Source organism: Echinococcus granulosus, assembly GCF_000524195.1.
Source record: "Echinococcus granulosus chromosome Unknown EG_S00010, whole genome shotgun sequence".
Lineage (NCBI taxonomy): Eukaryota > Metazoa > Platyhelminthes > Cestoda > Cyclophyllidea > Taeniidae > Echinococcus > Echinococcus granulosus.
This window is the reverse complement of record NW_020170390.1, coordinates 990,527-1,006,720: the sequence shown is the minus strand read 5'-3', so window position 1 is coordinate 1,006,720 and position 16,194 is coordinate 990,527. Positions and strand designations below refer to the sequence as shown.

Below are 16,194 nucleotides of genomic sequence, written 5' to 3'. Positions count from 1 at the left end.
TGCATTTTGTAGCGCATCTGCGCAATGGTTTTTGTTTCCTCAAAATGAAGGATTTTTATCGACCTCCGGAAGTTCCTAGAACGATGTAAGTTATTTTGAAGCGATCTTTTAATTGTGGTTTAGCAAAAGCATTCGCTTCCATCTGGCCACAGAGTGGGACATTGAACGCCTTGCACATGTCCCTATTTTTAAAGGTCTTCTTTACAAGGAGAGTGAGGGTGGCGGAAGATCTCTTGATTATGGTCTTCTTGATTCTAAGCTTGGTGCTACGAAACGTAACGAACTGTGCGATACTTGTGGTTTGGACCACCAGACTTGTATTGGACATTGGGGATACTTCGATCTTCCCATGCCTGTGTTTCATGTTGGCTATCTTTGGCACATAGTGAAGATCTTGCAATGTATTTGCAAGGTAAGTTAAGCAGTAGTGTCGTATTGGTTCAGAATTGTTCGCGGGTGCTCTTGTCCGATCAAGTTAAGAGTCGCTATTTACCCATTTGTTCTAATTCTAATCTGGAATACATACAGAAGAAAATGCTGCGTAAAGTTTTGCACAAACTAGCCAGTCGAACAACAATTTGCCCCTATTGTAATGCTGCCAATGGTATGCCCAATCTTTCATAATCATTTTTCAGGTACTATCAAGAAAGGAAATGGTTTATCATATGTTCTTTATGATACATCAAAAAGTCTTGCTAGAAAAGTAGATAAGCAATTAACAAAGTATGCGAATGGAGCTGAAGAAAATCCAGAAGTTCTTACTTTGGCTCGGAAGTGTGTGGTGGGTTCAAGTATGGGACTGTCCTAACGGTTAAAATAATTCTCCTATTATAGGTTGCAATAAGACCGTCACGTGTCTTAGAGCTTTTTTCAAAGATTCCAACTCAAGATCTTCCTTTAATTTTGATGCCCTTTGACTCTGAGTGGTTTTCTCACCCTCGAAATCTAATACTTGAACGCATTCCTGTTCCTCCAAGTGCAATTAGACCTTCAGTCGTTTCTGAAGTGAAAAATGGAACGTAAGCGCTCTAGAGTTGTGTAACTGCGCCCATATATTGTGAGACTTAAGCAGTGCTTTGAATGTTTAGAAATGAAGACGATTTGACTCAAATGTATCAATGGATATTAACTCAGGCAGCAACACTGGAGGAGGACCTTTCGGAGCCAGATTTGATAGCCTCTTTCGACAATCTTCATTCGGAAGTCGCCCGTCTTATCAACTCCCAACTTTCTGGACTTCCACCTGTACACGATCACAAATTTGTGCGAGGTCTGCTGCAACGCTTATCCGGCAAACACGGTCGCTTCCGTGGTAATTTGTTGGGAAAGAGAACGAATTTTACCGCCCGCACAGTTATCTCTCCGGACCCCAATCTTAGCATCGATGAGGTCAGTTATTTATTTCCCACAGAGGCATGTAAAATGAAACAGTGTCTACTCCTATTTGTACCTTCCATACAATCATTTTAGGTCTGCGTTCCCGACTACTGTGCAAAGCTTCTTACCTACCCGGAGCGCGTTACCCAATTCAATTTGGAGTTTCTTCGGACACTTGTGCTGAATGGGCCTTATAAGCATCCGGGCGCCCTTTTTGTTAGATATAAGGCCTACAGCAGTAGATCAGATCAGTCATCAAAGGAGCCTGATGTTGTGAAAAAGTTTTTAGCCAGTCTCAAGGTTCGCGAAAGTGTGGCCAAGTCTCTTCGCGTTGGCGATACTGTCGACCGACATCTCATTGACGGTGACATCGTCCTCTTTAATCGTCAACCCTCCCTCCATCGTGTATCAATGCAGGCCTTTAAAGTATGCTGTTAAATGCCACTACTTGTCTTATTGTTTGTGTTCTTGTCCTTATATTTCTTTACTGCATGATTTAATCTGTTAGAGTGGTAACAGTGAGAATTTGAATGTCCCTTGAATGCTTTTTTCCGTGGCCATTTGTAAAAGAAGTTAAATGACTTAAATAGGTTGTCGTGATGGCTAACAGAACGTTTCGCTTCAACCCGTGTTGTTGTCCACCTTTCAACGCCGATTTTGATGGTGATGAAATGAACATCCATCTACCGCAAACTGAAGAAGCTCGTGCTGAAGCTAAACATCTTATGCTTGTAAGTTAATTTTATTTCACCTTTAGTTTGCATAAGTTTTGTTTGAGTTCTTCGAAATTTTATATTTCTTTTGTAAGTCTTCTTGAGGGAGAAACAAATGGTAAGTTTCACTATTAATAAGGGTCTTTTGTTCCATTGACGACCTACTTTATTGTGATTGTTTTGATGTACGTCTATTGTGTTTCATTTTAGTCCCTTCGGAATATTGCCAGTCCAAAAAACGGCGAGCCTCTGATATCTCCTATACAGGATCTGATCACAGCCACTCACGTGCTCACCCTGAAGGACGTCTTTTTCACCTTCGATCAGGCTTGTCAATTGGCCTGCCAGCTCGTGGCAGGCTCGCACATTGGCCGTGAAATCCAATTACCAACACCAGCCGTTCTCTGGGTGAGTTTGCGATCGTGGAACTTGCGACGCATGGTTAATTCTTAATTCCCGTTTTATCAATTTCCTAGCCCGTGAAACTGTGGACAGGGAAACAAATTTTCAGTCTGATAATGTCACCTCATCCCTCCAATGAGGTTAAAATAAACCTCCGTGTGCCGACGAAGTCGATTTACTTGGGTAGGCAGGAGGAACTCTGTCCTAACGATGGGTGTAAGTGAACACTTTACCACTAATTTGTTTCGTGATCTACGCTGATATTTTTTAATGAAGTATAGCGTTGATTTCCTCAACGATACCTTACAAGCGCTTTCATGAGATGCCTTAAAAGAGCTTGTCAAATTCCCCGGATACTGATTATTAAATTGTTTTTTTTTGAATGTGAACAGACATTATAGTGGCTGTGGGAGTCAGCGCTCACACCAGAAGTTTGCAGTTCTTGGAAGTCGTGGTTGATATCCAAATCTTTTTTGTTGCAGTTGTGGTAATAGACAATAGTGAGTTGTTGGCGGGGTGCATGGATAAGAAACTGCTGGGCAGTGGGAGCAAGTCGAGCATCTTCTACTCCATCTTGCGCGACTTTGGTGGGGAAGCCTGCGCGGATGCAATGTGGCGCCTCTCGCGTATCGGCCTCTTCTACCTCTCCAATCGCGGCTTCTCCATCGGCATTGGGGAGGTCACACCTGATGCCAAACTCGTGGCTGCTAAGCAGAAACTCATTAATCAAGGGTGAGGATCGGTTCGCCTCAACAGGGACTGTTCCCACTGGCTTACATTATGTTTTCTTTTGCCGTTACAGATTCGCGAAGTGTGATCACTACATTCACCAGTACGAGACTAATACGCTCTCCTGCAATCCTGGATGCAGTACGGAGGAGACACTGGAGGTAAGTTCATCCATGAATTATTGTGAAAACGGAAATGGCGAACGAGATTTCAAATTTGTTTATCATTTAATAAATGGGTTCGCTCGCGACTACTTTAAAACTTAGTATCGCTCTCGTGAACATTCTTGTTTGGTGCTGTGATGATAGAATGGTGAAAATCTTGCGACAAAACTTTTTTTTGGATTTTGAGAGTATCCTGTTGTTGTAATTCACTTTGCCTGTTTTTTTTTTTCGACCTTCAAAACTTGTTTAAAAGCTGCTTTTTCATCTGATCCATACACGACCACGAAGTTGAGTTTTCATTTGAGGAAATGGCAACGGTCCGGTTAATAAATGAAGTGGCTGTTTCAACGACTTACCCACTACTACATTAGACGATACTCCGTGAATTATGCGAAAATAGTGTCCAAATACTAATTTTTTAAGTTCGACTAATTTGAAGGAAATTGTGTTGTACAATGTATAGCTTAACTTACTGGCAGACTTATTCCCACCAATCCTACCCAGACCTTCGAGTGACATCTACTTGATTCTTAGGTAGTGTTGAATTTGTCTTTATCAACGACTCTTTTAAACAAGGTACTAATGACTTGAATAGGATTTTTAAACCTATGTTTCTGAAACGGTTTGGGAGGCGGCAAACCACGGACCTAAATAATATCGCCAAGGCCCTTGGTAATGTTTAAATGTTAGTAAAGTACGGCGAAAAATTGAATCCACCTTGGAGAAAATTTAGCGTATCTGTCAAAGCGGGTGAAACTACGTTGTATTTCATTTGTGATGCATTACCCGCTTTCCTCTTTGCTCAAGCGATATACTATCGGAAGCTACTGAGCCTCTTAAACATTGCTTCTCTTTTACCGTCGTCCTCATCGGGGCATTTTTACCCATCATTAATTCACGCTTACTGGGGTAGAATTGTGTTTGTGTGTACTGTTACCATACACTATTGCTGCATTGTGAAATAGTGGTTCGTCTTTGTTACGTACTTTCGAGGACTCTCCATTTAGTGTGAGATGGCTATTGCACGTCTTTTGTCAGCCGTTCTGCTATGAGTTTGAACTGCCTATATGAAGCGTTGTCGGCAATTTCCAATCATAATCTTTGATTGCTCACTCGAAAATCCATAGCGTATTACGCATGAACAGTTTTCACTTTGGCGTTACTATTGTTTCCGGCGTCAAATTCCTTATCCTCAGAACTGGAAGTGTGTGAGTTATCACGCTGATTGATCGTCAATTTCAAACCGGTAGGCAAATTTAAGCCAAGAATTGTCGAAGATTCGCGACGAGGCGGGATCTGTATGCAAGCGCACTCTGCACCCCTCCAACTCACCACTGGTGATGGCTCAGTCGGGCTCGAAAGGCTCCTTCCTCAATATCTCCCAGATGATTGCTTGCGTAGGCCAGCAGATCATCGGGGGTCGACGCATCCCCGACTGCCTCAACGGAGTGCGCAGTCTTGTTCACTTTCCGCCGGGCTCGCGCACCCCCGCCGCCAAGGGCTTCGTGAGCAACAGCTTCTACTCTGGCCTTACACCCTACGAGTTCTTCTTCCACGCCATGAGCGGTCGTGAGGGTCTTACCGACACTGCTGTTAAAACCGCCGATACTGGATACATGCAGCGACGTCTCGTCAAGGTAGGCCACCCCTCTTTTTTTCTACAGCTGTGGGACTTCACGAAGTCACTTCCTTGATTCTTTTTCTGTTCTAATCGATCATGGGTAAATCATAGCGCACCCATCCATGGACTGTTACAGCATTGGTTTGGCTAGGAATCAGATTGGCGATTTAGAGACCATCCTGCTACATTTTTTTGAAATTTGGGTGGTTAAAAATTAGTACGGAGCGGTCAAGTCATCCCCGGGTATCCGAAACTACCCTCTATTCAATTAATATGAGCAGGTACTATTATTGATAAGAGCGCAGGTGGAAAGAGGCGGCTACGTTTAGACAAACCATTTACTTTAACATTCGCTTCTATTTTGCAATCATACCTACGACGTTTTCAAAAATAGTTCATAAGAGGGTAAATAAGATGATTTGAATGCTAGCGGGGAACGAGGTATTAGGTTGGAATTTAAGTGCCTTGGCATCATGCCTTTTTATTTCTGAAATATGCGTTGCAAAAGAGATTTAACTGCAACTGCATTGTTTGTATGACACTATTTTAATGTCAAATTTTGTTTCCACAGAGCGCAGCAGTTGAATTTACATGCGTATTTGGACTTTCATATTATTATTAACTTCAGCACCGGTTGTTAGGATACTGATCACATCTCTCTTTCACAGACTTACTATGGAATAATTGTCATCACTTGAAATCTCACACTGCATTAGTGATGATTTTGGTTCAAACAATCGCATTAATTTGCTTTTCATCACTTGCACAATGAAAAATGTCAATTCCCTATATTCACAGTACAGAATATTACCAGAATTACGTAGACTCTGTTCCTGTTATTGCTGAGGATACGTGCCATCATCATCATCAGTGTCTGCTTCCTTCCCTTAGTTCCTCGAGGACCTGACAGTGACTTACGATGGAACAGTGCGTGACAGCCGTGGTGACATTGTTCAGTTTCGATACGGCTCAGATGGACTGGATCCTGGGGAAATGGAAGTCGAAAACTTCCCCGCTGATCTCAAACGCGAATTGGCTAATATTAAGGTGACTACCTTTACATTTTAAAAAGACAAAGCGTAACTTCATTTTAAGTCGATTCTGGACGGCGAACTGGCGTCAGTCAGTCTATTATTGGTTCGTGATGAGTAGGCGCATTGAAATCTGTTTAAAAGCTGACTGGTAATACAAGTAAATTTCTTTTCTACATTGTCAGGGCATTTCACCGTGCCGCTCAGAGCCCTCAATGACCGCTAGCGAGGTAGAAATTGCCATAAATGCTGCTCTACGTCTCCCTGCTTTCAAAGACGTCGACGAAGCTCTCCCCACCTCCATCAGGTTGGTTTAATCGTACAAACACTTAGTTGCCCACATTGAGTTTGTGCAACAAATACTTGTTGATTGAACCACTCTACTTGCATACTTGGCACAGGACGTTTTTCATGAATGAGGTCCTCCCGAAAATGCGATTGGCGCGAGGCTCGAGGTTGGCGGAGGTGACGGTGGGTGTGGAAGCGGAGCCACAACGTCTCACACGTACCCAGCTGCGCCTCTTCCTGATGCGCGTGAAGAAGAAATTTGAAAGAGCTCTCATCGAACCGGGTACTGCTGTAGGCGCTCTCTGCGGTCAGTCCATCGGTGAACCTGCTACTCAGATGACTCTCAAGACCTTCCACTTTGCCGGTGTCGCTAGCATGAACATTACGCAGGTGAAAAGTACTTATGCGCTTATCATTCACTGATTTCAAACCACCTTGAAAAAGGAATGAATTCCATGCTTCCTTGGTGATTTACCTTGCCTTCTATTTTGTCTTGAAGGGTGTACCGCGAATGCGGGAGATAGTAAACGCAGTGGCGAACATACGTACCCCGCTGTTGAGCGTGACAATAACAGACCCGACTTCGGCGACCCTGGCGCGTCGTGTGAAGCTGTTGATAGAGCCGACACGATTGGCGGACATAGCGCTTCGCCTACGCCAGTGCCTCTCGCCTGACGAAGTGTGCGTACGCGTGGAGTTGGATGTCAAGCGGATGGCGCGTCGCGAAATTACCGCGGCACAGGTGGCCAACGCAGTGCGCAACGCTAGTTGGAGTACAAGACGACTTAAGCTCTCGCGTGTCACCTTCTCCGACACCCACCTAAGCATCTATCCCGCTGATATGAATCGTCTGGAACTCCTCGTTCAGATGCTCGAGGTTGTTGTTGTCAAAGGCATCCCTGGCGTGGCTCGGGTAGTGATACAGGAGGACAAAGACGGTAGACATAATATTTTCGTGGAGGGTGCGAAACTAAGAGAGGTGAGGCATTCTGCTTAGGGGGGGGGGTTTAAGCATCCGTTCCTCTTCTCGCACTGCGTCGATTACTATGCAGGTAATGTGTGTGCCGGGGGTGGTGCCAGAGGCGACGCGGAGCAACAACATTCTTGAAGTGGAGCGCTGTCTGGGCGTGGAGGCAGCACGTCGCGTGGTCATGGACGAACTCCTTGCAGTTATGGAGGGACACGGCGTTGAGGTCAACATCCGCCATGTCATGCTCCTCGCCGATCTCATGGCCAATAGGGTGGGTTTCATCTTTACTATGGGTGTTTATTTTGTTGCTGTTTTGGAGCCTTTAGAACATTTATGGCCATCAGATTGTTCCTTGATGGGATGTAGCTATATACTTTTGTTATCAATCTCAAAGCGTTATTGTAAAGGCTAATATCCTCTACTGTTGTTTTGTTTTTGCTTCTTTTTAATAAAATTAGCGTCACAATCGTTATAGTGAATCATCCATGAAACTCCATGCAATAGTATGATAGCTTGAGTTTGCCATCTGCATTTATAACAGTAAACTGGACTTACCGCATTTCATTTCAGGGCGAAATCTACGGTTATCAGCGTAGTGGTATGGCAAAAGCGAAAAACAGTGTGCTCTGTCTTGCCTCAGTGGGTTTTGATTGTCCCTATATTTTTTGGTTTTCCTGTTCCTAAACAGCTACTTAAATTACTTTAAAGTAAGCTTTTCTGGGCGTAAGAAAAAAGAACCGAATTAGTCCTACTTTCGTTTTTAGTTTGAACGGACCGGCGACCACCTCTTCGAGGCCGCGTATCATGCTCAAGATGATACATTATCAGGTAATAAACTATCCTTTAAGTATTTTTGGCACAGTCTGTGTCAAAAGCTCCATGTCGTGTATTTTCTCCTTGAAACGACGATGTCATTGATATTTCTCCCCCTATAGGGGTGACTGAGAGCATTATCGTCGGCAATCATACGCGTATTGGAACAGGAACGTTTGATCTCCTCGGGAAATGATATCCTTTTAAATTTCCAGTGGATTTAGCTGGCATTTAAACTGCAGAGCACTTAATACCGCAAGTTACTAGACGTTGTTCAGTTTATGATATCTACATTTTTTTCCAAGCTAGAGGTTAAAGTATCCCTGATGGTAATGCGACGATGAGATTAAAAACTTTGGGTAAAAACTGCTTTACTGTAGGTTGTCGCTGCTGTTGTCTCCTTAACTGATGTGTGTTTTCTACGTGGCAGCCGAAGGTGGATCAGGATACCAAGTCAACGTTACTGGATGAAGTCTAAAATGATGTGGGAGAAGCATCAAGTGTACATTATACTGTAATTTAATAACATTCATCACGACAGTCTCCTTGGCAATCTGTGACCTCGAGTATAAAAGTCCTGTGTCACTTTACCTCAACGAAGGAGAGTGCGGGGGGAGGGGGTCGCACCACTCACCTGAAGTTCCGTTGCTTATCGGATTGGTTTGTGGCAAAGGTGGAGAGGTTCCCCTTTAGGGTTTTGATGGGTGTGCGGCTATATTGGTGCTGGGTGGCTGAGTCACAAGCCGTTAGACGGGTCGCTGATTATCTAGTCCGAGCGAATCCACGTTCGTAGCATGCTGGTGGGTTATGCATATGAGAAGGGTCTACTGGGGAGCGTGTTGCAGTGGCAACCGAAAAATATACGGTCCTTAATAAGCATTTAAACGTAGAAAGGTCTATGAGCTACGGCGCTTGCAGCGCATGGTCTTACACTACGAGTTATTTCAATTTAATGGTCGATACAATATATCAACAATATAAAAGACTAAATGAAGGAAATTTAAACGCCAAATCAGTGTATATCGGAGGCTTTTATTCGTGAAAAACATACGCAAACCATTTTTTGGTAAAATGATGCCTGATGTTCATCTCAATTTTGAGCAAATAATAAAAATGCATAAGGCCAGTCATTTCGGAATGGATATTTAAGTGCTATAAACTCTCTATTTACTTATTGCGAGAGGAGTATTTGCTATGAATTATTAGTTCCATAAGAAGCTGAATTGCAAATGAAGCACTATCGTTTGTATGTGTTCCTGTGACAATGCTGGTTGGCTTTGCCGCTTTAGCGCTAATATTATCGATATCATCCCTTGTGGGATTCTCCGGTTTTGCTTGGATTTTGTAGTCTGGCGATGAAGCGAGAGGTGGCCGATAGGGAATTTCTGGATTTTGGCGAACTTACGCCTGTGTTTTGGGCTCTTGTATTTGCTGGTATGTACTCGCAGCAGCTAGTACATCCATAATTTTTTAGTCTGAAATCAGACGTATCATTTGTTTGCTGATACATGCTTGTCTCAATCTCAGCTAACCTCAATTGTCTTTTGTCTTGCAAGTAAATAAGTAGTATGTTATCCTTTCATTCCGGGCAACTCTGCGCTATGCTTATTTACATATCTGTGCTTATTGTTCTTTTAAAGTTTATCGTTAGTTCTCGCGTTTTAGTGTCACTCAGTCTTTCTTGTACAAGTTTTTTGGAGACGAAAAGCACACCATTCTTTGCTGTAGACCTATTTCTGATCCTTTTACAAATCCCCCGTTGAGTGCTTTCGGTGCTAATGCGAACGATTTACAGTATATACTACTTTTTAACACAGTCGGTTAGTATAGTCTGACCGCTAACACTCGCCACTTTTGTTTAGGTGGTCTGCTCATTGTTACAGTCATTGGAATTGCCTGTGTATCATGCTACCTTTGTACAAAGCGGAAAGTGCGCCACCACAGGCCATCCCCAATTGTCCACCATCCTGATGGTTCGTTCCATAGCTATATTTTGTCTATTCCCACGAATTATTTCAGTGTGTTCACAAAAAATACCTCTGGTAATTCATACTTTTGTAGCCTGACTCGCTCGATCGTTCAAAGGTACTGTCGTATCCTACACGTAGTCTTTCCGTTAGACTACTTTTATGTTATTTCGTGTTCACTACTTGGCTCATTAGGGTACAGGTAGCTTGCAAGCTAGCCGATACCATTTAACATGATTCCTAAATATAATTTCACAAATCTATTGTGATCGAAAACCTAAGCATCTTTGCATTTTAGTCAAATAGTGTCTCTTAGCAAGTATGAGGTTACCCGCTCCCTTATGCACGTTATTATGTATGCTAGTAGATTTGTAAAATTCTATGCTTTATTAAACTTTGAGGCACTTTCCACATTATCAGGCGCACTTTGTAATATGTGCTGCTGATAAACAGGTCATTTGCTTCCTTTTTGATTTTTTTGCAATGTCGTATAAAATGGTCATGACTTGGTTTTAACTGGTCTCAGTAAGTCAAAATAATGGCTTTTTACGTAGGATACGATGTCACATACGCCTACAGGTGTTATCGTTCCATGCCTACTGAATTGCATATTGATATTTCACTCTTGCATAACTAACGAATTACATCTTCTGTGAAATTCCTGAGCGTTTGATTGGTTTTCGACAAATGGGCTGCTTAGGACTTACTTTTTTGTTTGAACTGGGCGTGTAAATGTTTATGCAAGGCTGTGGAGTGGTTTGTGGATGTACTGTCCTCTGCCGAATTCATGCAGTCGGTCATGCCTCATCAGTGTCGGTTTCGACTCATAAGAACCTTTTATATCGTGTCTGTGTCTGCAAATGAATGTAGCTAGTCGCGAAACTTTCCACAAAAGTCGCATTTTAGAATAAGCCATTGAGCGAGAAATCCCAACTATTAACTATTAGAACTGCAAATTAATAAACTCCTGTTCGTAATTCCTTATTTACTTGTGGTCCTGATCTCGCGAGGTATTCCTGTGAAAATCCAATCCACTCGCATCGCTAATCAGTGTCCTAAAAGACATGGAAACTGCGTGAATGAAATGGTGTTTGTTCACCGGCAACCAGGCTTTGCCATCTGAACCTATATGCTTCCTTGATCGAAAGATCAAGTGTTTTTTTTCCTATGCACGTAAAGTTAAGTGGTTTTTGCTACCTACCTTCAATGGCGTCCTGTAGTATGCCCTGTGCCGCTTTAAATCACGTGAACGTACAGCACTCCATTCGTGTTCCAAATGAGGCGCTCCGGCACTAAAATAGGTCACTTTTAGCAATAAGTCACCAGTTAGTCTATACTCCCACCTCTGTGTTTTCTGATAAGTATAAACACGTTGGGACTGTGACCTTTTTACGTTTGAAACATCCGAATTATCAGACATCCCTACTTCTCACTAAAATTGAACGCGTAACGGCTTATTTTATTGTGTGGGCATTTGGCCACGAGACAAATTGTTTATCCAACATGTGCTTATTTCGTTGAATCTTAGTAATTGTAAAAGTCGAATTTCCGTAAAGGCTTCCAAATGGAAGAAGCACTGTCGTTATCTTCATGGTTTTTAAGAATTAATGGGTGTTTTACCAGCATAACCTATTGCGTCTAATCTGTCCTAGTAAATTTTAGCTTCTTACCATTATGCATTATTCGTAGTTTTTCTCCAAAAATCTTATGCTATCGCCTTCTTTTCATAATTCCCCAACAAACTCATGAGAGATTGCCAACTTTTTATACCTTTCACCAAATTTCATAAAATTTGGTGGCTGCTGATGGTCGTTAGACTAATTGTTTCGATGAACTTCACCATCCTCTGTCATTTTATTTGTTTCACAAAACGATTAGCCCTAGCAATTATCCCACCATTTGGGGTTTATTCACGGTCTTATCCACTTTTTGACCCTATGTCGATTAACTGTCTACATTGGTGCTACTTAAGCCGTTGAAACCTGTTTACCACAGGGAATTTCAGTTTAACGTGAATTAATCTTGTCTTATAGATGCTGAAGTTTCGTCATTCCTCCTTCGACCGCCGCCCACGAATCCGGACTATGCGCCAACTCCACGGATTCCACGCTCCTCCGCCTCTTCGCACTCCCAACACCAGCACCCTCCTACGGAGCTAACTTTCCCACCCTCCGACTCCGCTCCGCCCTGTAAGCTGCGGAATTCTTTTTATTACTTTCTGTCTTAGCGGTACGTGAATGCTGTGTGGATGAGATCAAACCATTTTGATAGTAAGCCTTTCTTTCTGATAACCGGCTATTTTGAGTTCAAACAACTAATCCGGTTATTTTATTCACTTTGTTTTTTCATATTGCCCTATAGTGCAATTTCTTATCCATTAGTCGAAAAACAATAGACCACACCATTTGGGAGTAAATTCAAAGTAACTGCAACATGAAGGCATGCCATTTAAATGAACGAAACCCCCTTCTTTCCTTTTCAACACCATCTCACAACAGTAGATGGAATGAGAATTTTGGTTTCTTTTATTGACTCTAGACCCTCAAGTTGATCAATTGGTTAGTCTAAATTGTCACCTTGGTAGGAAATATCGTTGGGACACATGCTTTTAATTAATCTAGCCGGTCAGAGGGCTTTTAAGCAGGGCTAAATTGCAGTCTTAGTTATTAAAAGGATCAGTTTTAATGGCTGTTGGTGACCACACTGGCAGCAGCTGGTCGCGTTTTTTTGCTCGTGTGGGTTCTCATGGAATGTCAGCCTCCAGGGCTTAAGTTCTTTGCATCACATTCATTCAATTTAATTCATGCAAACACCATTAGCCGGAAGTTTAATCCTTTAGACTTTCGTTTTACATCCAGGTTTGACACGTAAATGCCCTCTCCACCTCCTTCGTTTGCACAGTGCAGTTTGTGGTAAGGCTGTCCAAATGACGTTTAAATGAAATGAATGCTCCGAATTACCATCTTTCCAGAGCAATTCATTCCCACTGCAAAGCTCTTTTGTCACCGTTCCTAATAACATCTCTGGAGTGTATTCTTGGTCTTGAAGTGTGTCACACCATCGTAATGCCGCCAGTTGGCTCAAGCAGGTTTACGTGTAAATGTGGCTAAACGCTAAAGTTGCCATGATTAGGCGCATTACCGTGAAGCAGTTCATGACTGTTGAATCAAGTTCCGGATAAAATAGTTCCATCTTTTCTGCGTTTCTTTACATCACGAGAGCTCTTTACTTCAATTTTGGACGGTTTTGCCATAAAAGCATCTATTTGGGCTTCATCTGCCTTAATGCGCAGCATTAGCTGATTTCTACGTTAGACGCGTTGGTAATCAGTTTAGAGTCCATGATCCACATTTTTTCCTGATTCGATTTCATATCGTTTGTTATGCTACTTTTATTTCAATTACTGTCAGTGGGGAGCTTGTGGGGCATTTCAAACGTTTTCCTATTAGTTATTCTCCCGAAAGGTAGAGTTTGACATTCTGTAACAAAATTATTTACACAAAGAAGGTATTTTATCGTAAAACTTTGGGGTTGGACGTTGGGCCAATTCTCTTTGTCGTTCTTTACCCATCGTTTACCATCATGTCTTAAGGTCTGTGGCGTTTTATGCCAACCACTTCCAGCAAAGTGTGTAGGCGTTATCCCAAATCAGCATGTGCGTTGCAGTCCTTGTTAATTCTCCTCCTAATCTACGAACATGGTTTTAATGCACAAATGTGCATATGATGGCGATACTCCTGCCCACGTGGCAATGTGAAAATACCTATCATCAGCCCTATTTCATACGGCAACGAAGGCACTTTTGTTCCTCCCTAATGTGTCTACTGATAATTAAATGATTTGGAAGGCCACACCGAAGTAAGACTGGAGTGAAAAGAAATCACTCGAGAATTTATCGCAGTGGGCTCGTAAATGCCGTAAGTGGTTCTTACCGCATTTTGGTAATTTTGCTGAAACTTAGGACTGGTTTTTTACGTGGTCTTCTATTCGTACTCCATATCTGTGTTTGTTCGGTGTGAGCTAGGAAATTATGGCCCGTCTGTCGTCCGGCCATATGAGTTATGCGTATGTGCGAAAGCACAGAAACAGTACCCTATTGCACAACTAACAACTCAGTCGTCCGTGGTGTGCATTCAGTTCGCTAACATGGATTTTAAGGTCTTGACTTACCCTTGCCATCACACACCTGGCCCCAGATACCAGTTTTATAATTGAGTTCTAAATAGGAATACCCCGTCGACGATTTGGCTGGTAAAAGCATTGCACGGACCTGGACGAAGCTTTTGTCACAGCGTAATCAACCGCTCGCGTTCAATTTACTTATCAACGATACAATTTATTAGTGTTAGTTGGTGTATGAAACTGTTTCTATACTAAATGCAATTATCACTAGGGCGGCTCAACGTGATTGCTTCATAGAATTGAGCTTTTCATTTAAGATTATTACGCAATCCTAGATAATTCAAAACAGTTCTTCTGCTTCAATTAGCTGAAGTATCAACTTATGTTATTACATTCCTCACCTTTCCTATAAAGCACCTTTCCTCACGAAATTGTGCCATCTCACTCAGTTATGTTTGTTTTAGCCTATGCAGAAGTGGTTCAAGTGTCGTCACCCTACAATCAAACCAATGTGACACAAGACGTGGCTCTTTCCACTTCTCATGAAGCCTGCTTGGGGGTGGAGGTGAGGCCAAGTTCGGCGGAGCCATCAGCACCCTATCCCACCCTACCCCATCTCGTCGAGTGACCTCCTTTTTCCCCTTTAACCATTTTCCTGGTGGGGCAATCAAAGCTGTCGCTGTTGCTAGCAATCTCAGCATTTACTCATCAGAAACAATCCTCTTCCTCCTTTTGCTACCTGAACACGGAATCTCATCATTCCCTAAACCTTTTTGTACTTGTTTTGTACTTGATTCGGAGTTGATATGGAGGGTTTCGAGCGCACGACTTTTGATAAGCACTAGTGTATGATGCAGGCTAATTGTACTGCGCGCCTGGAGAATGCATAGCACTCATAAGGCATCTCTTTAGCAATCCGTTTTCATCACTTTTGAAGCCTCCTTCTATCAGAGAACGATTATCACCACGCATAACCATGGGCGAGCCCAGTAAGTGCTTACGTACTTGGGTCATTTATTCCTCTTCCGGTACGCAACTGCTCCTCCTGTTCAAGTCAAATCTAGCATTATAAACCCAAAGCCTGGAATTTGAACGTAAACAGGATCGGGGTTTGTGGCAAGGCAGAGCGCGCTGAATGCCATGAAATGAACGGTGGGTGCAATTGTGTGCAAGTTAATGCATTACCCATTCTACCTCCATCACCGAGTCACCAAGTAGAGGTAGCGGAGGCTCTCTCCTGCACGGTGAGTTTTTCGTGGCCACATTTTTGACTTTGGATACCACTCGTCGGTTTAGAGCGTCAAAGTAAACCTGTTTCTTTTCCAGGTTACAACCGTAAATTCTCAACACCAGCTTTATGGGGGTAACAGGAGCAAACAAAGATAGGCCCTCACATAGGCAGTTCTGGGACCCGCACAACTGAACGCATTAAGGCACGGCTCAAGCGCCCCGTCTGTTTCAGCTAAAGTAAATCTGCCATTAACAATTTGCGAGCATTGAAAGTCAGCGCTGCCCGAAGTGGGGGCACTGGGATGGAATCACCCTTGAACACAACAGGTAGACGTGGTATATTGCACTCAGATATGGCTTCAAAAATTATGAAAATGAGCTGCTAAAGAAGTTTTTCTTGAGGAAGTAATGCACTTTTGCATTCTCCAGACGCACAATATCGTTAGCTTTTACTGTTACATTGTGACGTCTTCAGAGAGAAACCAGACACTTAATTGCGAGCTCTTCATAGTGGGTGAAAGTGGGACCAGTGGGTGACGCCTACAACCACAGCTAATGTGGAAGGTGGGTTTTAATAGTCATTACCTTGGTCAAAAATTTGATCAAACTCCTATAGAGAATAACTTTAAAAAATTACATTAATAAAGTGGAGGAGGCCTTGGTCACATGGCATGCCGGTTAGCCCTCAGCTCTGATATATAGATCCAAGTACCAGCAATCATCGTGATCCGGCTTAGTGACTCACGCTTCCGACACCACGCCGAGCT

General features: G+C 42.8%; 1 protein-coding gene across 1 annotated transcript; it reads left to right on the top strand. All coding sequences in view use genetic code 11, as the record gives it.

The window, feature by feature from the left end:
- Positions 1-44: 44 nt before the first annotated feature.
- On the top strand, positions 45-14,825 carry EGR_02321 (DNA-directed RNA polymerase III subunit RPC1; the record flags this gene model as incomplete). The annotated part of the gene is made up of 25 exons (XM_024491570.1): positions 45-85; positions 124-412; positions 445-604; positions 636-781; positions 835-1,019; positions 1,089-1,389; positions 1,471-1,803; positions 1,968-2,108; positions 2,301-2,498; positions 2,567-2,708; positions 2,975-3,224; positions 3,295-3,382; positions 4,636-5,022; positions 5,898-6,053; positions 6,223-6,344; positions 6,439-6,715; positions 6,825-7,304; positions 7,378-7,566; positions 7,866-7,934; positions 8,060-8,123; positions 8,231-8,282; positions 9,457-9,542; positions 9,971-10,081; positions 12,109-12,264; positions 14,662-14,825. The coding sequence occupies 25 exons, from the start codon at positions 45-47 to the stop codon at positions 14,823-14,825; spliced, it is 4,587 nt and encodes a 1,528-aa protein (XP_024354076.1).
- Positions 14,826-16,194: the final 1,369 nt, after the last annotated feature.